The 25292-nt window shown below is 40.4% G+C and overlaps 1 protein-coding gene across 2 annotated transcripts in view; it reads right to left on the reverse strand.

The window, feature by feature from the left end:
- PCYT1B (phosphate cytidylyltransferase 1B, choline) overlaps positions 1–25084 on the reverse strand; it is a 28043-nt gene extending 2959 nt beyond the window's left edge. Inside the window, exons 1-7 of one of the 2 annotated variants that reach the window (XM_063127537.1) lie at positions 24763–25084; positions 12107–12206; positions 10785–10901; positions 7166–7317; positions 5865–5943; positions 4111–4253; positions 1734–1922 (exon numbers count right to left, since the gene is read on the reverse strand). In XM_063127537.1, coding sequence (XP_062983607.1) covers positions 1734–1922; positions 4111–4253; positions 5865–5943; positions 7166–7317; positions 10785–10901; positions 12107–12206; positions 24763–24879 — 897 coding nt within the window. In that variant the 5' untranslated portion in view covers positions 24880–25084. The remainder of the gene's footprint in view (positions 1–1733; positions 1923–4110; positions 4254–5864; positions 5944–7165; positions 7318–10784; positions 10902–12106; positions 12207–24762) is intronic. The other variant, XM_063127538.1, reaches the window with a different exon arrangement.
- Positions 25085–25292: the final 208 nt, after the last annotated feature.

The following is a 25292-nucleotide window of genomic DNA, read 5'->3' on the forward strand; positions in this document are numbered from 1 at the left end:
CTATATCCCGGGATCATACTGGGGTCATCCCTGTGCATCTAAATGACGCACAGGGGATCCCGGGAGCAGGCAGGGGCGACCCCTCCATTTGCCTGGGATAACTGTCATTAAGTTTTCCTCTAGATCTATTCCACCTCTGATTTCACTTGTCACTGGATAATGCTATACGGTTTGGCCTTAAAAAGGCCTTCACATAAAATTGCTTCTAGTTTCCTGCTCTGTAGTTGCTGCCACTCTCAATCATAGAAGTAAGAAATATATTCACTTCAAATTTTCAATCTATGAGAAAGTATGTAACCAAATCCATAAGTTTGCAACTGTACCTCCTTAAGTTTTAATATTAATAGTTAGTATTAACACTTAACATAGCAACTTCTCGTGTGTAAAGTGCTGTTTTGGTCCTAACCAGGTTCTTCTCTACAAAGCCTTTTTTTGGTAATAAAAGCAGGGGACAGTTTGGGGACAGAAAAAGCCTTAGCCATCTTGATGGATAACCTACACTGGGGAGTGCATCCCCATTGGTTCTGCTGGACAGTTCAGTGACATTTGATACCATCAACCATGGTATTCTTCTGGGATGTTTGGTCAGAATGGGACTTGAGACGCTGTTTTGCAGTGGTTCTGACCCTATTTGGTTGAGTGCTCCCACAATGTTGCTCACCCCCTTGGCCTATGGGATTTCTTAGGGGGTTGTTTTGTCCTTCACACTCTTTAACATCTACATGAAGCTCCTGGGAGAAGCCATCTGGAGTTTTGAGGCTGGTTTTCACCACTATGCTGGTGATACCCAGTTCTATCTTTTATTGTCAACTGATGCCAAGGAGGCTGTGGAATTCCTTCCTAGATGCAGTGATGGCTTGCAAGTATGTTAAGAAGGTGAGGCTCAGTCCAGACAAGACAGAGGTACTGTTTGTCAGTAGAAAAGCTAATCTAGAATTGGAGGTACAGCCTGTTCTGGATGGGATGACACTCCCACTGAAGGACCGGGTTTGCAGCTTGAGGGTGCTTCTGGTCTAAGCATTGTTCCTACAAGGGCAGGTGGCTACTGTTGCTAGGAGTGTCTTTGCCCAGCTTTGGCTGATGCAGAAGTTGCACACCTTCCTGGAGAAGGTGGATCTGGCCACAGTGAGACATGTCTTAAACACCTCCCATTTAGACTACTGCAATATGCTCTATGTGAGCCTGGCCTTAGGAGTGTTTGGACACAGCTAGTGCAAAATGTGGTGGCCAGATTGTTTTTTGGTTTAAGCTTTGCTTACTATGTTATATCAGTCCCATACCAACTACACAGGTGCTGATGCTTATCTATAAAGCTTAAATAGTTGGGACCAAAATACCTTCTGTATGAACCTCTGTGTAGTTTAAGATGTGTTTTAGAAGACCTGTCAAATGTTCCACCACTAAAAGCAATTAGAGTGGTGGGAACACAGGGCAGGGCCTTTCCTGTAGTAGCACCACAACAGTGGAACTCCCTCCCTAGGGAGGTTAGATTGGATTATTCTTTGGTTAGTTTTAGATGGGCCATTAAAACATTTTGTACAGCCTAGTGTTTTAATGATTTCAAATGTAATTCTACTCTCTATCTTAAAAGTTGATTTTCTCTTGTTTCAAGTTTTTTATAATATTTGTGAGTATATTGTTTTACATGTTTTAATTTGTATTTTGCCTTCTGGGCCCATTTGGGCCTACAGGCAGCTCATCAATTATAAATAAATAAATAAATAAATAAATACCCAAGTGCCATCTGGCCCAAACAGCTCTAAGAAGTTTCCAATAAACTCTCTAGATTTTTCTTCCCATTTCTGAATGAGATCATGACTTTTTTCTTCCACACGATTCACAAATTCTTTAGACTTTTCTTCCACATTTTTCACTTTTTCCTTCATTTTGTCTACTTGGTTCTGAAAGCGATATTTCTTCTCCTGATAAAAATCAGAATAAACAACAATAGACTTAGCAAGAGGCTGTGAGGTGTGAGGAAATCTTGATTAAGTTGAAGTTTATCTGAGTAGTTATTCAGTATGCAACCTAAAACACCATGAGCTGTTAAAATGCAACCACGAGGAATAGTTTTTTAAATGGAAAATGAGATTTAGTTTCCCGTAAGAGCAGCTTTGGGTAAGCGGAGCCAATGTCAGGTGTGGTGGCTCAGCATGGCAGGTGGTTCTTGTTAAACCTCCATTCATTTTTCTCAGTCTGAATTATGTCTGATGGTAGACTAGTAGCTGACAAAGACCTGAGGGAAGTATATCTGTCAGCTTCTTAGGCCTAGGCCTTGACAAAATCTGTTTAAGATCTGTTAAATGTCCCACCATGAAGAGATGTTAAGTTGGTGGAAACATAGAACAAGGCCTTTTCTGTGGCAGCACCCCAATTCCAGGCAGGAGGTGTTGAGGAAGAGAGATATGTCATTTCAATCCCCCCCCCCATCTCTCCTGAAGTGTTGGAACATCAGAGGAAATGCAGGGGTGCCTCCAAAGCGAAGAGTATTCATGTGCATTTCCTTCCTTTGGCCTCTCAGAGGCCAGAGGAAAGGTGGTGCATTCAATCATGGTATATCCCAAAGCAGGAAGATGTTTGGGAGCATATGACTCAAGGCCTTGCTAGACCTACCTTAAAATCCTGGCGTGTGGAGGGGCCAGCCTGTGCTAGAAGTAGCGTGGGCTGTCGCTCCTATCCACACGTCGATGCGACAGGGTAAAGGAAAGCCCCATCGTGTCGGCCATTTTGTTTCTACTTTAAATGGGCCATGTGCGCAGGAGCACACCAATGATAAAGGTAGGGTTTTGGTTTTTTTTAAAAAAAAGGGTTCCCTGCTCCCCCCTGCCCCCATTTCCCCCCCTGGTCATGATCCCCCCTGCCCACGATCTCTGATCCCCCCATCCCCCCACCTGCCCGCCCACAATGTCCGATTCCCCCCCATCCACCCTGGCTCCGTTTCCCCCCCATCTCCCCCCCCATCCTGATGGCTGCAGCGCTCCTATGGAGCGCTGCGCACCGCTTTTCCCGGCTACTCGTGAGCAAATGCGGTAGCCAGGAAAAGCAGCAGAACGGCCTACACGCCCACAGTCTCGGGCTCAGCCCGAAACTGCAGGAAATAATGGGCCAGAAGCGGTGCCGGTTATCCCAGGCCAAGGAAGGGTTACCCCTGCCTGAGCCCGGGATCCCCTGTGCGTCATCTGGACGCATAGGGGCTGGCCTGGGGCTTGCACCGGGATACCCCGTCATCTAGCAAGACCCTTAGGGTCTAATAGAAAAAGAGATGCAAAATATATCCTTAACAGAAAAAAGGGCACTTTACATATGATTTCCTTACATAGGTCTATACAGGTGTAAGAAAGAAAATTTGTGCACATATCTCTGTCCTCCATTTCTTGATGGTTAAGATTTCTCACATATACACATACTGAGAAACTGCAATAGGCAGTGGATTTATAGTTCTATATATGGCCTTAATATAGGCTGTGTCCACAGGTTTCTCTGCACACATACACACACGCACACGTGACACCAAACATACACACTTTCTCATATTGGGGGGAAAACAACACTATGAAGCAATCCTAAACTGAAGTTTAGAAGCATAATAGGGAATGGGGAATTCTGATTTTGTTTGAAGACCTTCACACACTGCATAGTTAAATTATGGAATTCACTACCACAAGATGCGGTGGTGGCCACCAATTTGGATGACTTTGAAAGGGGGTTGGATAAATTCCTAGAGCAGAAGGCTATCAATGGCTACTAGCCCTGATGGTTATGTTCTACCTCCAGTATCTGAGGCAGTAAGCCTGTGTGCACCAGTTGCTGGGGAACATGGGTGGGAGGGTGCCATTGCACCATGTCCTGCTTTGTTGGTCCCTGGCCAATGGCTGGTTGGCCACTGTGTGAACAGAGTGCTGGACTAGATGGACCCTCAGTCTGATCCAGCATGGCCCTTCTTATGTTCTTAACTAATGATGTGAAATAGACTATGAACATTCTAATTAGAAATATTTGTTTATAAAAACTACAACAAAACAGACTTGATCCTTGTTCTCCTACCAACCCCTCAATTTTTTCAAATCCAATTTAGACTTTGAGCATGGCTTACAAGACTGAGGCACTTACATTTATAAAGCTGACATTCAGCTCTTTAGCAGTATATCCTCTCTGAAGGTTGCGACGGGCATAGACATCATAATCACGCACAATTCTAGTGATAATATCTGAAGTTGAGATGCCTTCAGTTCTCTGAGTTGGTACAAACATTCCTGATTAAAGAGTAGAAGGGAAACGGAGGTATGATGAGATCTCTAACTTTCATGCAGGAATGGTTTATTTTTGTTCTGGTGCTTAATTTTTAATACTTGCTAACAATGTCTCTTTCATAGTTCTCACACTATCTGACACTAGATAAAAGGCTTCATGGCACCAAATAGTTTTAGTAGCCACACACAAGCGTGTGCACACACACAATTGTGATAAACAATTTCTAATAGCAAACCTATACTGGTTATGAATGTGGTAAGTATGTGTTACCTATAACACATTAATGATAAGGTAAGGGGCCTGTTTTCAGGAGAGATTCATCATATTGATTAGTGAAGTTAAGCATGGGCCAGTTCCTTTTGTACTTGTCTATACAATGTACTTTGGAACAACCAAGTAATTAAAAACAGTGGGTTCGATCCATACTAAGTTAATTGCACTTCATTCCTATTGAAATCAATGGGACTTAAATTATGACTTCACATTGATTTCAGCGGGGTCTAAGTGCAACTCATTTAGATTGTAAGCCTACGCGGCAGGGTCCTGCTATTTACTGTGTTATCTGTACAGCACCATGTACATTGATGGTGCTATATAAATAAATAATAATAATAATAATAGTTTAGATACAAATCCATTGATAGTTACAGCAAAGTCCACATTCACTCTAAAGCTCAACGTTCTAGTTATCTTGGCATCAGCCCACATCTTACAATGCCATCGTATACAAGTACAATCAGAGGTAAATCCCATCAAGTTCAAGAAGGTTTACATTGGATTGCACTTGTAATTTCACATTTTCCCCAGCCTAATATGAATACCATTCTCCTGACCCTATTTGGCTGAGTGTTCCCACAATGTTGCTCACCCCCTTGGCCTGTGGGATTTCTTAGGGGGTTGTTTTGTCCTTCATGCTCTTTAACATCTACATGAAGCTGCTGGGAGAAGCCATCTGGAGTTTTGAGGCTGGTTTTCACCACTATGCTGGTGATACCCAGTTCTATCTTTTATTGTCAACTGATGCCAAGGAGGCTGTGGAATTCCTTCCTAGATGCAGTGATGGCTTGCAAGTGTGTTAAGAAGGCGAGGTTCAGTCCAGACAAGACAGAGGTACTGTTTGTCAGTTGAAAAGCTAATCTAGAATTGGAGGTACAGCCTGTTCTGGATGGGATGACACTCCCACTGAAGGACCGGGTTTGCAACTTGGGGGTGCTTCTGGTCTAAGCATTGTTCCTACAAGGGCAGGTGGCTACTGTTGCCCGGAGTGTCTTTGCCCAGCTTTGGCTGATGCAGCAGTTGCATACCAACTTGAAAATTGAGTGCATGTGTATGAAAAAAGCATTAATACTAACTCAAATGATAATGTTGAAGAACACACAAGAGTTGCATGAAGAACACAATAAAATCTTTATTTATTTTTTTGTTCCTCCTACAAAGACTGTGACTTATGGCTTCAAGATGAAAACTCTCTGTTGAAGTCAGCATTCATACATGCTTTGATGGTTCACCGAAAATTTATATCTCCCTTGCTCACATTGCCTGCACTGATGATTATGTAAGGCAGTAACATATTTAGAAGCTAAAAACAAAGTGAAAACATAAACGGGCCCCACCTGCCTCCTTTATATGCTTGTAAACATCATCTGAACCAGCAGAGGAATATGGAATGTCATCATGGGCTACAAAATCAATCTGGAAAACACAGAAGAAAGGAAATTAAATTGGTGCTTACTGCATTCCTACTTGTTATTTTGGAAGCCTAACTTTTTCACTCACCTGAATCAGGGTTATTGTTAATGAGAAGTGTGCACCATCATGCTTGCCCATTCCTGATATCATGTTAAAACCAATGATCTTGCTGAAGGAAAAATCGTTCACATTATCTGGAAGCATTTGCTTTTCAACACAGTGAAACTAATAAAATTGAGGTTACTCCAAGAACATGGAGAGGCCACCCATGGTAAAATTATTGTTCACACTGTCTGGTTATTATTGAAGTTTTCAATAATATCAGGGGTTTTCAGATATCACAAAAATCTCTGTGTTAATGAAGGGGTAACTAATCTTGTCACTCAATGAAGTAGCATCAACTTTCTTGGATATGTGCTGGAATATGAATAACACTGTTAATCCAGTTCATTCTATATGTGTAGGTAATCTAGCACTTGTCTTGATCCTTTGTTCGACATTGTCTGCACTAAATGAAAATTTCTGCAATTGTGTTTAGGCTCACATGTATTACAACTTCGAGAGCAAGTGCAATCTTATACATGTCTACTCTGAAGTATGTCCCAGTGCAGCCTGAATAGAGTTTAAATAACCCCATATGTTTAAATAGATCAAAAGTTGTTAATCTTTGCATGTTTAAACATATGCAAAATACTACTCTTTCTAAAACAATAGCTTTGTGGGAGTACAGAAGAATGCTGGTACATGAAGGATGATTCGTAATGATAGAATACCAATGTCAAGAAGGGTAGGACTGCTGTCGGAGTGGTAAAAAGTGAAGTAAATTATTAGAATGTGCTGGGGGTGGAGGTGAAAGGTACAAATTACACATCTCAATTGTGTAGGCTTTCTTGATCTGCTTTTCTTGGGTTTGGGACATTTTCCCCTCCTAGGAAAGTCCCAATTTAGTGGTGGTTGTGGTAGTGGGTCTAGTAACATAGGAAAGCCACTCATTCCTATGACAATAGGAGGTAATAAATAGTAATGGTCAACTCTCCCTAAGTTTGATTCAGAATTGTCAGCAAGCCACGCTATTTTTTGTTTTGTTTTAAAGCCAGCCAATCACTCGGTTAATCCAAACCCAGTTACAACTTGTATGGATCCCGTTGCAATTCCAATGACATCATGGGAATTGTGTTGGGGTCTGATTCCCTTTTCCAGCCCTTGGCAAACAACAAAAAGGCACCTTGTGCTTTTCCAGGAACTCTGGTGTGAGTGTCCACGGAGCATCTCTGATGACTTCATCTACGTAGCGGCAGTGTCTGAGGGCCTCATACCTCTCCGCTTCATTCATAACAGTGAACCCTTTAAACTTATGGGTTAGATCATCACTGCAAACTGACATACACACAAGAAAAGTTCAAAACAGAGTGACACAAACCCTGTTAAATGTAGCATATTTGTTTGGTTAGAAAGCTTTCAAAGCTATTTTGTGAGCTATATTTGTAGTTCTCAATCCAAATCAAATTAATGAATGTGAAATTTAAACAAAACGGCCCAGAAAATAGAAGCTGCAAAAGATTTAAGAAAGCATGGTTCTCTGAACATTGTTGTTAGATGCAGATTTTGTATGCTTCCAAGTGGAGGGTTTTTATTACTAACAATCAAAAGTTATTCCATCTTTTCTTCTCTCGTAAGAAAAAAAAATGGAAGAAGTGATAGGGTAACACACAGGAGGGCTACAAATTGAAGATATTGTTTGGATCCGCCATACATGTTAATTAATTACATTTTTATACTTCCCAATAGACGGGGCTCTCTGGGCGGTTCACAACATTATCTGAATGAGGCAACGTGATTGCACAATAAAAGCCTCCAAGACAGTTGATCTGTGGTTCAAGAGGCCACACAGCACAATTAGAAAAGAATCAAATCCTCTGGTTTTATCTGCCGGGTATTTAATTACTAACAACTATCCAAAAGAGTTCCATGTTTCTTTTTCATCATAACAGACTTTTCTAAAAATCCAATAAGGAATCCGATGCTCAATTTTATATATGAATTGATGGTATTTTTCTTCATTTCTTAGAAGTGATCAAAGCAGTGTACACTTGGGCACCACATTTAACAATAAAATCAATGCATACATTTCAGTCACATAAACAACAATACATAAAATCACAATATACTTCTAAAAATACAAACAGCTAAAGATCATACCCTGAAAGTGGACAGTTCCAGGATCACTCTCAGCCCATTGAAAAGGCTTTCCAATATAGGAAGGCCTTCACTTGCTGGAGGATTTGGTCAGTGAGATTGCCAGCTGAGTTTCCTTCAGGAGCAAATTCCATTAGGCAAGGGAAGGCTTTTAATCTGTGTAAGAGCTCAATCATCACACCAGGGATTTATTGCACTCTTGCCATGCCTGGTATGTGTTTTTGCAGAGCGGTAGTCACATGATGTCGTCTCTGTCCTGCACTCATCTTGCTTCTTCCCCTCCCTTTTCCGTCTTATTTTGGAGCCAGAAAAGACTGTTTTACTCCCTCCGTGCACAATAAAGCTGCTCTTCCACCCCATGTATTGCTGTTCTTGCACTATATTGAACTGTCCCTTTTTTGTTGGGGGTGTGGGTGTTGAAGGGCGGTCTCATTGACAAAAGAGGAGGGCAGGGCAGTTCTCTGCTCAACCGCTCAACCATGAAGGAGGAGACAGAGAGGGTGGCTGAAGAGAAGGCAAGCGAGGCCATCACCACCTATGCCCAGGACTTGGTCCCATTCAATGCTGTGGTTCTTTCTCCTGAGTAGGCCTGTCTAGGTTTCCTGACTAGAACAATGTTGGCTTCCTGTTGCCATGCCAACACAAACTTATCCAAAAACTAATTGTAATACTTTCTCTTCACTTATATTGTTTAATATGAACTTAGGGGAAAACATAGTGTGTTCTTTTACCGTAATTGCACAGTACAGCCTGCTGTACTATTGTATTTGTGCAGAATATATATATATATATATATATATATATATATATATATATATGAATTAATTGCAGGGGGAAGGAGAACGTAGGAGGTGGGGGTGGGAGATTTTGCTGGCATAGTAGTGTTACAGATGAAAAGATACATGAGCTGAAATAGTGCAACAATGCACAGACATGAAAGTGCCCAGCGCTAGACTAACTAAGGAAATGGAGGGGAAAACTGCAGACTCAAACTGGAAAAAAAAGTAGGTGTGATGGAGCTCAAAGTGGTGGAACATAGAGCAGGGCCTCTCCTGCAGTATGGGGAAGGACATATGGGAAAAAGATCTCCCTTGGTTTAGGGCTTTAATATGTACAAAGGTAAGTTCTCATGCCCTACAGCAACTATGTTTATAACAAAGCCTGACTTTGCATAACTAAAACAATACTATATGGCAGCCATCTCTAACCTGGTGCCCTCCAGATGTTTTGGAGTTCAGCTCTTATCAGCCCCAGCCAGAATGGCCAATCATCAGTATACCTGGGTGGTGCAATTCAAAACATCCAGAGGGCACCAGGTTGGGATGGCTGGCGTATTGCTCCTATGTATACCCTTCTCCCCTTCTTGTATTGTATCTTGTGGGTTGATCAAGACTTTGTCATACCTAGAGTAGACCGACTGAAATCAATGGGGGCTTGAGCTCATAATTAAGTCCCTTTGTTTTCAGTATTATGACTAAATCTGGATCCAACTCTGTCTCCAGTGTTGGAGTGTATGCTCCTCAGGGAAGTGATTCTACACAATACACAATAAAACAAGAAATAGGAAGCAGGAAGAATGTCAAAAACAGGATGGATAGAATTATACTAGAAAGGTTCTTCTATAAATGTACCCTGGAGTTTTTTGCCCAACTCCTGCTAAGTTATAACTCCTGATCCTCACATCTTGGCTTCATCTAGACATTTCCTTCTTTCAGCTCGCTCTCACCCCCACCCCCTATCTATGCCTCCTGGCTCTGTTTAGTGCTACAGCTTCATATGGAATAGGTAGCAATATCACCCTTGGTTGCTTTCCTTCAACAACTGATTCTGATGAGTGGGGAAAGGGGATACTATCCCAGCACAGAAGCTTGGATGAGATGATGCTCCCTCAATGGTCATTCAAGCAGGCTGCAACAGAGGATGATGTCATGGGAAGCAGGGCTATTCCACCAGCACTGCTGAAATACCACTTGTTTTTTTCCTTTTCCCTCCCTATCCCTTTTTCCTTTTGTGCCATATCTGTTTAGATTGTATGCCTGCAGGAAGGGATTGTCTTGTTTTAAATTATTGTATTAAGCTGCTCCAGGAGCCTCTTTTCGTTTTGGCTGAGAAGCAGAATAAAAATGTTTAAAATAAAAATATAAAAATATCTTCAGTTTATCCCATGCTATATTTCTGTTTTTATGTGATCTAAGAAAGAAGCAGAAACTGATTCTTGATTATATCTAATTTTAAATTTCTTCTTGGTCTCAGATAAGAGAATAGTTCTCCACAAGTTTATAACCAATAATTCCATTGTTTTGAATAGAGGGCTAGGGGGGGAAATTAGTGCACATTATATGGAGAAGATATAATATAATTCTGTCTAAGAATTTAGAAAGAACCCTGTTGGATCAGAAAAATTGCCTATCAAGTCCACCATCCTATTTCCCCAGGTGGACAACTAGATGCCTCTAGGTCACAGATATGCAGGACATGAAGACAAGAACTTTCTCCTGTTGTTGTTTCTCAGCAAATGGTAGAATTTATGCTTTGCCCATGTGAGATTCAAACCAGCAACCTGCTGACTATGTTTATGCCTGTTCTGCAGATGGTACCATAGAGAAGATCAACCTATGTATGTTTTTTTCTCCAAATGTTGGTCTTACCTCCTACCAACAAGTAGCTATTGGGGAAAAGTGTTTTGGCTTGCATCAGAGCTCTAGCATGACCAGAATGGAAGAGATCGAATATTCCATCTGCATAGACTCTGACAGGTCTGTCCACTGTGGGAGCAAGGAAAAAATTTCCAGGTCAAAGCAGAGCTATACCTTAAATCTATGACAGACCACAAACATATATTTGCTACATATATTCAAAATCACAATGTGTACATTCATCAAGCAAAGGTTTGTTTTGTTTTTTTGCTGATGGGCAAATTCATGCAGATTAAGAAAAAAGTCCCGATTAGAAAAGCAATTTACTATAAAATAAAACTAACATAGAAATCTGCTACCACACCGGAGAAATTGCATAAGAGACATGTGTATAATAGGGGTGTTTTAAAATCCAGAAGTCTCTTAAAATGTGAGATATTTATATATTTTATAAAAATATATGGAGTGTGTTTTCTTGAACAAGGGGCCAAATGTTCATTGGTTTGCTGGCTTCCAATATCAACTTACCACTGCTATTCAGGGGGTTTCTAACTGGCCCACAAACTCCCCCTTTACCCCTACAATGCTATGATATGGTAAGTTTTAGCCCCAACTCTCTATGTTCTCTGACTGTTCAAATGTGTGTCTCTATCCCATGTAAACACAAGTGTATAAGTTACTATGAATGTCAGCCATGTGATGAATGTCAGCACCCCCACACATCAACAATTCCAGACAAATTCTGTGGTTATCACTTTTCAATTATACATATCCGAAGAATGAGGAAATATGTTTATATCTGTAGTATATGAATTATGTCCAAACATTTTGCTCAAACCATGGATGGAGCTTCAATTCATGAACATATAGTTGTGCTTATGGAGAGCCTCCTTCTGTAAGCACAGCTCTCCTTCCATGAATAGATCTGTACCATGAACAGAGCAAAAACTTTGGATACAATTCTATATTTTATTTATTACATTTATATCCTCTCTTTCCACCAAAAAATGGAACTCAATTGTTCATCTGGGATAATCAGTATTTACATATGAAATATCAACAACATTCACCAAATATTGGGGATTTGCTTCAACATATTATATAATAAAAAGCATCTGCACTCATCAGAACTACTGATTAACCAGGTATTTGGAAAACTTTTATACGTCAGACAGTTTGAATAAGAGGTTGTATGTCAACAGGTGGTCTCTTATTAATTGCACACTCCAGTAATGCAGTCTGTCTTTCCTGTAAAACACCTTTTCTATCTGCAAGGACAAGTATGAATGCTGTATTCCATTACTTTCATCTGTATCTCACAAATGAAGACTCACCTGGTGTTCCAAGGCGGGCCTGAGCAACGGTGAGCTTCTCATGAGGAGCTCTGCACTGACAGCTTGTTTCACCTGCAAATGGAGCAGGTGCATACAACGTCTAGAAGGCAGAGAAGGGCAGATCAGAGGGAAAGAGACCAAAGCATATTGTCAGTCAATGTGACTATTTTGCTCCTTGCCATTACCCAGAAGCACTGGGTATGGTCACAAAATATGTCAGTTCAGTCTTAAAGAGAATGGTGCATTTGATAGTACCCTAGAAGCTTGGTTCTAGTCCAGGTCTGATGTTTTGGGGGTGAATGTAAACAATCCATCTGCCTACTGATTTGTAGTGACACTCTCACTGGCTTCAGGCCCAGAGCATGAGAGGCTTCATTCTTGCGTTACTGGTTGTAGGAGATATCCCCCCTCCCCCAGCCCATTGCTTCTTGTGTAGAGCTGACACAGTAGTAAGATTGGGAGATGATCCAATGGTATGTTTCCTGGATTGTTACACTAAGCAGTAGAATTCTTCTGAATATGCCTTTACAAAATATATCCAAGGATTCAAGTTCTCATTAAGAAAAGACAAATATTACCTTATTTGATTTGAAATGGTTGAATGATGTGTTTTAGAAGACACAAAACAGAAATTTCCCCCCTAGATTTACCCAAACTTCTGTCAAAATTCCATCTGAAACCATCTGTGCTTTTTTCTGCTGAAGAAGTGACATTAGCAGATCCCTGCATTGTATTTTAAAATATTTTTTTCCTTATAGTTCACAGCAATATTAGAGAAACTGGGCTGGTTGGAGGAAAAGCAGGATATAAATTAATTCAATAAATAAAAGACTCTTTCCTCTACTACTTAAGGAGCTGGGTAGTGCAAACTTCATATCCCCCCACCTCTTTTAATTTTGCTTTGCTTTCTGATACTAAAGTAAGGAATAAAAGGAATGGGAAACAGTGATGTAGGAGATTGTTAATTAATCTGTAACACATGTCTTATCTACACGAGTAATGATCTGAAATTCATACTTCCTGACTCAGAAATATAAACGGGATGTGCATAATCTTACTCCTAATATGAGACTAGCATTGCAGGATTGAAAGTTTCTGAATTTTATTCTAAGCCCAGAGAACACCTAAAGAACTTCAACCCCATTCCTTCCTTCCTTCCTCTTTGCCTTTGTTGTGACTTAGGCATGCTGCTGAAGGAGCACTGGGGATTGCAATTCTCCCAGTGACACACAGGACTTGTCTAAATGAGTGATTTATGGCACGCTCATCACTGGCCACTCATGGAAGTTTGCAGGTTGATTACATGACATCAATATCCAGGACATCTCCCAAGCTTTCCCCCCTTATCCTTCTTTCAAAAAGGTCAGACATAAGCTGTAATAAACCCTTAATGGTGCAAAATTGGCAGTGTGTAAAGCTGGTATGGCGCTATGAACTTGCAAGGGAAGACTTTCCAAATCTGTGATTGGAGGGAGAGGAGGGTAAAATGCCTGCCTGCAACAAAGGGAGACAGATATGAACCCCCACCCCACCAAGAGCACTCCTTTAAGTTCAATGGGGCTCACTCCCAAGTAAGAGTGTTGAGGGTTACAGACTTGCAGTGCAATCTTGAGGTTTATCACACCAGCGTTATACTGTGAAATCATTGTGAATTGCGTGCAAAGGACTCCGAAGTTTTCCAGTTTATAATCTGCTTTGACTGTGAAGTACTCCCATGCATCCTGCTTTAATTGTGCTATAAAGTGAAAAGACCTGCCCTATTTTGAGACTAGTTTCCGAGCGGCCACTGGGGCGCAGGAGCAGGATTTGATATGAATTAAACAAATGCTTATATCTGCGTAAGCTTTAAAGATAACGACTCCAAAATTGGCACAGAGATTTAAGCATACAAAATTTGAATTGGATTGGGTCATCCATTGATTTTTTAATTATTTTTTTACATTTCCCCCTTAAACCCTTTGCAAAGGATCTTAGGAGCGCTGCCGCCTGGGGTGTGATTTAGCAACAACAATGCCGACATCTTAGCGCTGTAGGGGATAATTCAAGGGAAACAGGTATGTGGGATGAAGCTCCTTATTTCGACTCAGAAGACTCATTGTGTTCAATGGGGCTTACTCCTAAGTAAGTGTCTAGTGTTGCAGACTTACAGCACAATCTTATATCTACTCAGAAGTAAATCCTGGCTTTCCTGGGGGCTGCGAGGAAACAGTATAGTATAAATTAAGCGACGATAACAAGATTCCCCCCCTTTACACCCATGCTAGGGAGGGAGGCACTCCCTTGTTGCAAACCACGTGTCCGCTGTAGAAAGGAGCCTATCCTAATACTACAAAGAACCTAAAAGCAGAAAGCCGCAGTAAAGATGCAGGTTTTCATATGTGTGTGTGTTGGGTGTGTCTGTGTGCTTAATGTAGAAACACCCATAATCAACTCTGGGAAAATTACATTTTGTACCAGATGTCAAGGCAAGGGGGTGAAAAGAGCTCCCTTCCTGCCTCTATTCTCCTTCTGCCACTATTATAATAGCAGCAACAAAACTGTGCATTGGAAGAATTGGAGGGGAAAGGTAGCTAGCCAGGCGGATTGGTGGGAGGGGGGTTTAAGGTACACCAGGGTAGGGGTCAAGGTAGAAGTCAAACCCTCTGCACTCCCAGTGACATCATGAAGACATTTTATTTAGCCAGGCCTGTAGATGCTAAGCTTTATGAACCGCCCAGAGAGCTTCGGCTATTGGGCGGTATAAAAAATGTAATAAATAAATAAATAAATAAATAAATAATTTATGCAGTGTTTCTATCTTGCTTATTTGTTCTTCCTCTGCTGTTCTGTTTTATGCTGTCTTTTAATGTATTTTTGTGGTTCTTGTGTCTTACTATGTGAGCCACTCTGCGAAGTTGTACCTGAAGAGCAGGAAAGGAATTGTTTTAGATAAATAAAATAAGAATAACGCAAACAACTCCAATTAAACTGTCCTGTCTGACACAGGTGGTTAAAACTTTCTCCTTGGTGATAGGTAAGATTCCCACCCTCTCTCCCCTCCCTTTAATCTTTTATAACTTTTAGAATCTTTTTAGAACTGGTTAAGGTGCGATTGAGCGCCATCAGATGGGTGGAGTTTTGCATTTCCCTACCATCGCTATGGCGTCCTGCTGCTGTTCCACAATAGCAATGGTCTCTTTACACAGGGAGAGAAAGAGGAAGCAGCAATGACCACATGGCCTGTTCAAGGCCATTCATATCACGCTGCTTTTCCTGCACACAGCAGGAAATTGCAGCACATTCCGTTTTTTAAAAAAAGGATTAAAGAGGGTCTATTTTGTGATGGAAAAACAAGTGGAAGGAGAGGGAGGCGCGTGGGAGGTGGACGTCATCAACTAAAGGACACACACACATCTGAAAGTGGGCAGTAGCGAGCGTGCATAAAACGCTTGTCTGATGATGCTTTATATGTTAGGTTGACCATATGGAAAGGAAGAGAGGCCTCCTGTATCTTTAATACTTGTGTAGAAAAGGGAATTTCAGCAGGTGCCATTTGTATGCATGCAGCACCCAGTGAAATTCTCTCTTCATCACAACAGTTAAAGTTACAGGAGCCCTGCCCGCTTTTGTATCTGGTCATTCCTGCAGCTTTAACTCTTGTGATGAAGAGGGAATTGCACCAGGTACTGCATGCATACAAATGACACCTGCTGAAATTCCCTTTTCTATACAGTTGTTAAAAATACAGGAGCCCTGTCCTTTTAATATGGTCACCCTAGATATGTGCTCCACAAACCTTCAAGAGGCAGTTTCTGAGACCTTCCTATTAGAAAACCTCTTCCATTAGAGACCATAACTTTATCTCTACCTCCTAATTGCTAATTGAACAAGATATTTCTCCTCAGCCTCCCTTTTCCCAAGTGGCAGGTGTGGAGGGGGGGGGGTTGCGTGGGGTGGCGTGAGGAATCTGCCCATGGGAAGAAACCCACTGTTCCTAATGGCAAGGGGGCACTGTGCCTTATGTTGCTGTGAGCATTCTTGAACTTTAGGACCTAGGCAGAATCTACACTACTGCTTTATAATGGGTTTGAAGTGCACTGACAACTATTGGGGCCCATGACACTTTCAATACCCCGTTTTCAAACCACTTTCATAGAGTTATATCCTGCTTGGTGTAGATCTGGCCTAGATTTCCAAACTCTATGGACAAGCTAGCAGAAACAATGTTGTTTTTATATGGCTTAAGTCCTTTGCCCTGTTTTTCTGTGTTTCTCAAATCACTTAACTTGGAGATCTTCGTTGACTGTTGAGTTTGCAGTCCAGAAACCTCTCCCACCTTTGCAATTGTTCTACACAATAGGATGATGCATGAGGTTAGGGAAGACCAGCTCAAGTCCTTCTTAAAAGAGACTGGGGAATAAGCTGGGTTTGCCTCCCTCAGTCCCTTTCGGACTCCACACCTTTCCTCCTAAGATGCTTTCGTCCTAAGAGGTTGCAAACAAGATAGAAAGCTGGTGGCAGCCAACTTTGGAGGAAGAAGAAAACATGGGGGCAAGAAAGAACTTGTTAGAGCCAAAAAGCGTTATAGAAATGTCTTTATAAATTGTTATAAAAAAGATCTAGGGGCATGGTGTGCCTCTCCCTCATGAGTTCTTCATACCAACACAAACGAAAATAAGTGTTACTTTCATTTTATTCCAGAAAAAGCTAACAACAACAACAACAAAAACTTGGTTCTTCCAACGTGGCATATCATTTGTGGCATATGATTTGTTATGGAAAATTACCATTTTGCTTGCTTAGGTTTTCCAGGTGGGCTATTAGAAATAGAAAGGTTTCTTAACAAGAAGCCATTATATCCTAGTCTATACCATTATTTCATCTCTGTAGTGACTTTCGGGAGCCATTCCATAGGTCACTTGAGGATGGTTTTCATTTTCTAATAAAAAGTGACGAGGGGACAAACAAAATACATATCTAAAAAGCACATACATTTTTGAATCCCTCCCTCTTCCCCACCGCCATACAAAGAATACTGTCATTTCAGAGAAAAGGCTAGGCTAGCTAAAGTTCTTCTATGATCATTTCCCATGGACATATCGGGTTGCATCCAATAGTGTCTGTCCACCAGTGGAATGGCATCCACTAGTACAAGGGTGTCAGAACTCTTTCATTTTGAGTTGATAAAAAACAACAACCCAGGACTACTAGTATACCATCTGGTTTTCCCCCAATGTGTTTTTAGCTTATTCCCACTGAAATACATGGCACTAAGAATATTTAACTGTGCTAGAGAGTAGTCAAGATTCAGCAAGGTGTTGCCTTTGTACAGTCTAGAATTGTTCTGTTTACTCAGTAGTTCCTAGTGCCAAATCCCTAAGTTACTTTTTAAAATCTTGAGAGATAAAAGAGAGTTGAAGGATTGAGGAAGGCCAACCACCTTTATCTCTTTTGCAATCTGTTACATAAGCACGGTAAAAAGATGCTAAAGGAATTTAAAGTGTGCGTTCATGCAACGTTAGAAGTTCATGCAACCAACAATGGACTAAGTATGGATAAATGAAATTTACTGATTAGGTTTCTGGAAACTAGTCCTTTTCAACTGACTGGCCATGTAGTACAGTGTATCCTTTCTATTATACATGATCATACAGTCTGGACTCTTTCCTTTATTTTCTAATCACTGTCTTTTCCCTTCTGTCTTTGTGGTAGTTGAGTGCTCAACTGTCTATTTATTTCTAAGCAAGGTCAAGTTACACAACATCCAACTTGACATGGTTCATGCTGGGATAAAGAGGAAGGTAGTAATGTTAAAACAATAATGGCTATGGTCTGAGGCCTACAACTGGTAATCATGACCTAGCTAAGAAAATGCTGTTTCCTGGGAGATAACTTGAAGAAAATAGGCCTGTTTGCTAGTCTTTTCTTTCTTTCTTTTTTCTCTCCTTGCTGATAGAAAAGGCAAAGTCTTTTGATCGTATATGCTTGGGAATTCCAAAAGCCATTCTTTGGCACCCCCAAAACAGTTTATGCTAGCATTACTGCTAATCAAAACCAATATCCCTCAGGATTCTTAGGGTGCTTCCAGATGCGATTTTTATAGTGCTATCACCATGCTTCACTCATGGAATTTCATGGGATGTCCAGACATCATAATCTTCCAACAACAAGACGTGGGTTATTTGAGGGTTGCTTCCGTCTCAAACAAGCCATGCCAATTGGATTCAGACAGCATGAGAAGCTGCACCTGGGTGAATTATTAGGGAAAGTGTGCCCAGCATGTGTCAGGGATTAAAACATTTAAGTTGTGATGGCTTGCTTTGATCATGCAGACTGGGTCTATGACTACTTTGGAGATGATTTACAGACTACGTATGCTAATATGGTTAAACTGCAATCAGTAATGTTTGGATTTCTACTTAGTTTGGATTTCTTGAAACATTTACAGATATATTTGGATGATTTCTTATGGGTATCAAAGGAATACGTCACTATAGGGGCTCATTTTATACCTATGAGGAAATATAATATATTAAGTATGTAATAAGTTATCCCTGTTGTCATTCTGTCTGTAAATTACAACAAAATCTGATTAATTAATATCCTAAAATGTGGTTGCTCAAGATTGTACCATTTTTAGGATGTATCATGCTGATATGCAAATGAAAATTGGACTTTGATGGAGACATGCATAAAGTAACGAAGGCTTGAACAATAGTCACCAGTCTGACCTTTAATGTCAATATATGAAATATTTTCCAAAGAAGTAATTGTGAGCAGTCTGATTCACTCTTTAAAATAGAAAAAAAAGGAACAGGAACAAGCTGGGTAATATTTACTTCCATGCTCTTTTATGCATTTACTACTTGAATATCCATCTGTCAGTGATAAAGGATAATATTTTAGAAAAACACTAAACATTAAAAAAAAATATATAGCATAGATAAAGGATGTTTTACATTTCTTTGAGATGGAAGACCAAGTAAATTTCAATGTGTATTACTTTTAAAACCTGTAACACTGTAAATATATGTTACCATTGTGTGTGTTTTTGTGTTTTTGTTTTTACTGCTTGCACTGCTTGTAAAACTGATTAGGATGAATTCCTGCTGTGCTCCCTTTAAGGGGCACTGAAAATTGCACTTTCTATGAGGTGGCAAGACCATTCAAGTTAAGAAAAGCAAATGCCCAAGGATGCACTAAAATCCAAGTGATCTAACCCCAATGCAATACAACACACAGTGACATCAAGGGGCACAGCTAACTCTGTTTTGGACTATGGCCAGTACATTTAAAATCTATGTTCCCATTTCAACACGCTCTATCCTCTAAAGTACAATTCACAGGTGTAGTATATGAATGCATGGTGTAATTTCAATGTTATTTTGACTTGACAAAGGCAACCATAATATATATGAAACAGACACATACATAGAGACAAGGTTTGCATGACACGAGGATGGTTAATAATTTAGGGTAGTTTCTTAACAACTGCCATGCTGCCCAATTTACCTAATTACCGTCTCCAGTAATTAGCAAGCCAAGAACAAGCTATGTGTTCTGCATGGTTTGTTAACCACTCTGGCCACCCACTTCGCTGGGTTTGGACGTCATGACTAGCTGTGCCCAGCAAGGGTAATTAGGTAAATTGGGTGGTATGCAACCAACACGTGCAGGGGTGGCTAAGAAGCTACTGCGGCTTGATAATCACCCTCTTATAATACAAACTGGCCCACACACTTAAAAAGCACTTGCTGTGATTCAAAGCTCCATCAGTTTTTGATTCATACATGCAACTTTGTGGGAATGGGGACTGTCCCCTAGGGCACCATTTCAGATTTTAATTTCTCTCTCTCTCTCTCTCTCTCTCTCTCTCTCTCTCTCTCTCTCCGTGTGTGTGTGTGTGTGTGTGTGTGTGTGTGTGTGTGTGTGAATAGTAAGGGAAGGTTCAGCAAGGTCCAAAGGAGTGGTCTTGGGCTCATTGAAAATTCATTTGCCAAAAGCAGTTTATTTGAAGGGCATTTGATATGATTATTTTCTTCCATTTTATACCCTTTTATACTTATAACAATGTTATAACAATTGTATTTAATATATGCTACATATGATGGGTAGGCATAACCACAAACCACTTAAGATGAAGTATTGGGATTTAAGCCAGTTGGATCTGAGTCAAGTTCAGTTTAACTGTGGGTTTTACTATAAAGAAAGGATAAACAAATTCAAACAAAAAATCATTTCTGTAAAAAGTATGACTAGTAAAGTCTTTTAGTTTATTGTCCCTCTCTTCTCTTTCTATATCTTTTTCCCGAGTTCCCCCTTTTTTCCCCACTTGAAACATTTGTTATTTTCCTTAAGAGTGTCATCAGAGAGTGAGAAAATCGCAGTTTCCTACCGTCACTTCTCTGCCCCCATTCCTGTCCCACAATACTTCCTCTTTCTTCCCAGAGAAGAAAGAAGAAGTAAACAAAGACCATGTGGCCCATTCAGGGGCTGTTTTTAGTGCACTACTTTTCCTGCACACAGCAGGAAATGGCAGCACATTCTGTTTCCCCCGCTGCCCAAAAAATTCAGATTAAAAGGGATCCATTTTGTGACAGAAAAAAGCAAGAAGGAATGGGAGGTGGACATTATCGTCTAAAGGAAATGCAAAAAATCATGAGTGGGCAGTAGCAAGTGTGTGATAAAATGCTTTTGTGATGAACCCCTCCATCACCTATTGGTTTGTTTGATTGTATGTGGAGTTAACCTACAGCCATTATGTGAATAAGAAAACTTTATTTATTACATTTATATAACTCCCCATAGCCAAAGCTCTCTGGGCGGTTTACAAAGATTAGATTAAAAAGACTGAACATTAAAAATCAATACACAAAATTTAAAAACAAAAGCATAAAAACAGCTAACATTTAAAACAATTTTTAAACACTCAGCCAGGCCAAAGCTCATTTTGGAGTCAGTTAAAACTCAACACATGCTGTTAAATGCCTGAGAGAAAAGGAAAGTCTTAACCTGGTGCCGAAAACATAATGATGTTGGCACCAGGTGGGCCTCATTGGGGAGATGGTTCCATAATTGGGGGGCCACCACAGAAAAGGCCCTCTCCCTGGTTGCCATCCTCTGAGCTTCCCTCGGAGCAGGCACCTGGAGGAGGACCTTAGATTTTGATGGTAGTGTACTGGTAGGTTCATGTCAGGAAAAGAGTTCCATCAGATATTGTGGTCCCAAGCCATTTAAGGCTTTATAGGTTAAAACCAGCACCTTGAATCGGGCTCAGAAACATACAGGCAGCCAATGCAAACAGGCCAGAGTTGGTCTTATATGTTCAAACCTTCTGGTCCCTGTTATCAATCTGGCCACTGCATTTTGCACAATCTGCAGCTTCTGAACCATCTTCAAAGGCAGACCCACGTAGAGGGCATTGCAATAATCTAACTTGGAGGTTACCAGAGCGTAGACAACTGAAGCCAGGTTATCCCTGTCCAGATAGGGGCATAGTTGGGCCACCAACTGAAGTTGATAGAAGGCATTCGGTGCCACCCAGGCTACCTGTGCCTCAAGTGACAGATATGGTTCTAGGGGAACCCCCAAGCTACAAACCTGCTCCTTCAGGGGGAGTGCAACCCCATCCAGAACAGGTTGAGCACCCTTCATCCGGTCAGCAGAACCACCCACAAACAGCATCTCAGTCTTGTCTGGATTGAGTTTCAGTTTATTAGCTCTCATCCAGTCCATTGGCGCAGCCAGACACAAGTTCAGCACATCCACAGCCTCACCTGATGAAGATGAGAATTAGTCAACAAACTAAAATCAAAAGGCAGATACTTAGTGCATGCAGAATTGCATAGTTAGGACTGGTTTGTACTTTATAACTAATCTATAACTGATCTATTTTTTTACACTTGACAAACATTAAGAGAAATAAGAATATGTTTACTTTATCAGAACTTAATTTGATCTTAGTTTGGTCAAGTATATTTATTTATTTATTTATTTATTTCATTTCATTTCTATACCGCCCAATAGCCGAAGCTCTCTGGGCGGTTCACAAAAATTAAAACCACGAAGAGCATAATAAAACAACCAACAATTTAAAAACACAAATACAAAATACAATATACAAAGCACGACCAGGATAAAACCACACAGTGGTTATGATATCAACATAGTGAGTTGTTTTCTAATATTATGGTTCCTGTACTCTCTGTACCACATTGAAGACATTTTTAGCAGCCTCTGGTGGGCCAGGGATGAGGGAAGATGTAAAGTTTTAACTGCTCCTAAGAATTTAATTGGATTGTTGCACTTCCTTTTCCTTGGTGAATCTACAAAATGTATATTTATTGTTCTCTGTTTCCTAAGTCCTCCATTTTATCTGCTCGAGCTCTTGCTGCCTTTTGCTCTTGCAATTCTTGTTTCAGGGGGAAAAAACACTTTGCCAAATAATAATTTTCTAATCTGTTTATAAAGGTTTTTTTTTTTTTGAGACGGGAGTCAGGGAACTCTTGCTGAATCCTAGTCTTCTATTTTTGTCCCTATTCGAAGATTACGGGCAGTCATCTTCACATGTGGTGAAACTCCCACATAAAATGCAAGGTGGCCCTTAAAGTCACAGTTTGTTCTTTATCTCTTCAGTCACTGTTCCTTCCTGAATCCTGACTTGGTTAACTATAGTCTCCACCCCCATTCCACATTATCAGCACATTTATGCCATGCAGGAATGAGATAACACAAAGGAAATATATTCAGTCCAACTGTAACCTCATCTTAGAAGTACAAGAGTTCCATAAATCTTGATTCAAAGTCTCTTTCCTGTCATTCATTCAAAATGCTTGTGCAAATCTAAGACAGATAATTATTAGTTTTTGTAATATTCCTATAGTTTTAGAAGCCATGAACAGAGCAAGCTATCAAAACAGGTAACATGCATATAAAATATCATGCTTACATTGCTTCCTTTCATTCATTCTACAATGTCAGATAATGTGATTTTAATATATTCCAAAATATATTGTTCTGCTGAGACTTTAACGTGAAAACTTTGGTAAATGGTTGTCACAGACACAATGCAATGCATGCTTTCTCATGTTTTAAACAACAATCTGATAAATGGAAGCCTATCTCTATTAAAAAGTTAGTCCAAGTGATGTCCATCAATATTTATGTATTTATAGTTTTTAAACAGAACTGATTTTCAGAAAACATTGTTCAAAACTAACTTATTATTTTATTCCATTATTAAATATTCTCAGTAGGAAAGTGCTAAACTACTACCTACGTCACAGTGACAGCTTGGCAAATTGGCTGCCTTTCTGGGTTTTGCTTTCTCAGGGAGCACTAACTCTGGGACACAGTGGTGGGAGAGATTAATATACTCTTTAAGATACAGAAAAAGGAAAGCTTTTCATAGTATGGGAAAAAAGCATGCAGTTCCCAAGCTACATCTTGTTTCAGAGGGGAACTTGTGGCCCTCCAGATGTTGGTGGACTGCAACTCGTCATGGGCTATGCTGGCTAGAGCTGATAAATTCGCACTACAACAACAAGAGGCCCACATGTTCCTCACTCCTATTATAGAGAGTACACTGTCACTGAGAAGTGGTCAAGTTTCCTAGGATAGAATTAGTCACCCTTTTCCATCACTGAATGTCAGCTCTCCAGCCCAATCCTTAGCATAATTACTCAGAAGTAAATCCCACCAAAATAAATGCAATTTACTTCAAAGTAAGTAGGCTTAGTAGAGAATCCTTATTTTCAGAAGCCAACTCCACACCAGAGGCCATTTCTTTACACTGCCCTTTTGAATCATAATCTGCTAGGATGCTCATCTCTTGCAATGCAAACCTTCCCTAGTCGTTCTTAGGGTAACTCAAACATAACTTATGGAACACAAACTTTAGAGCATCACCAGAGCTGTGTTTGTCCCCCACCCACTTTTTAAATAGCTGAGCAAAATCCCTGACTAATACAAAATGCATATGCAAAATCATGGCAACGAAAACAACCAAGGTGGGAGCTAGTCTAATTCAAGACAGCAGCCATGGAGTCAGGAAGGGATTCTTTACTCTATATGCAGCTGGCTCCTTTACATGCACTAAAGATTAATTATTGAAGAAATGCAGGATTTTTCTAATGCAACTCCCCCATCTCATATGCACTCAACTGCTTGAAAATTATATCACGCATGTTAAAACACAGTTTCACTGGAATCTCTAGAGGGGGAAAAGGGTGGGAGCTGTGACAATCTTTTTAATGCTCCTCTATTAGGCAGGTTTTTATTTTTATCGTGAAATTCTGCTTCTCAGTCATTTCATTCTTTAAAGTCAGCAGAAAGGCAAAGAACAGGCAAGGAGTAAATGAAGAATTCTGCTGCAAATCTGAATCTAACAAAGGCTAGAGAAAAGTGCCATTTTTACATAGCTTGACACGCTTTTGTTGAAAGAGGCTGGCCGCAGAAGCCTGCGATAATCCCAAATTCTTGCCTACCTTAATACAATCGGCACAATTAATGCTTTGTAATTGACATTCTCACAATATAGACAATAAACACAAAGAGCTAAAATGGATTAAGCTGTTCTTAAATTTCTATTCAGACTATAGAGCATTGATTTCATTACATCCTAATAAGGCAAAGCTCTCAAGGATGGCAAATAAATGCAGCCTTTGTCTTTTACTTACCAATCGAGGCTGAGGGCATGTGTGTTCTATCTCCTCCATGGTTTCCAAAGGAAGCTCATTAGAAAGGGATTTTGGGATACCTGTTTCTGACTCAGCATTAGTTGCAAGCACTGGCATGGCCAGTGAATGCTTCTCGTGCGGTGATGCCCCTTCTGCTATTCGCTTCTCAGCCAGATAATGTTTTTCTTTCTCATGTAATTCTGCCCCCCCTTCTCCCCCTTCTCTTCTTTTCCTTCCCTCGAGAAATTAAAGGTTTTTCTTTCAAGGAGAAGCCAAGAGGCAAGGCCTCAGTTTATCACTATAACAACCAGCTAGCAACAGAGCAGTTGGTACAGGATACAGTATTCTGATTTGCATGATGCCTTCTGGTTGGTTACTGTCATCATAGTACCACTTTGATGTATACTGGGAGGCAGGTTGATATGAATGCAACCAGCACAGCTCCCCCCTTTATTTGGTGCTATGTAGTTTTGTGCACAAACACAAATGCATTTAAGCATTAGACAAATCTTCCTCACAACATCATTAAT

This window comes from Elgaria multicarinata, chromosome 5 (genome assembly GCF_023053635.1).
Source record: "Elgaria multicarinata webbii isolate HBS135686 ecotype San Diego chromosome 5, rElgMul1.1.pri, whole genome shotgun sequence".
Taxonomy (NCBI): Eukaryota; Metazoa; Chordata; class Lepidosauria; order Squamata; family Anguidae; genus Elgaria; species Elgaria multicarinata.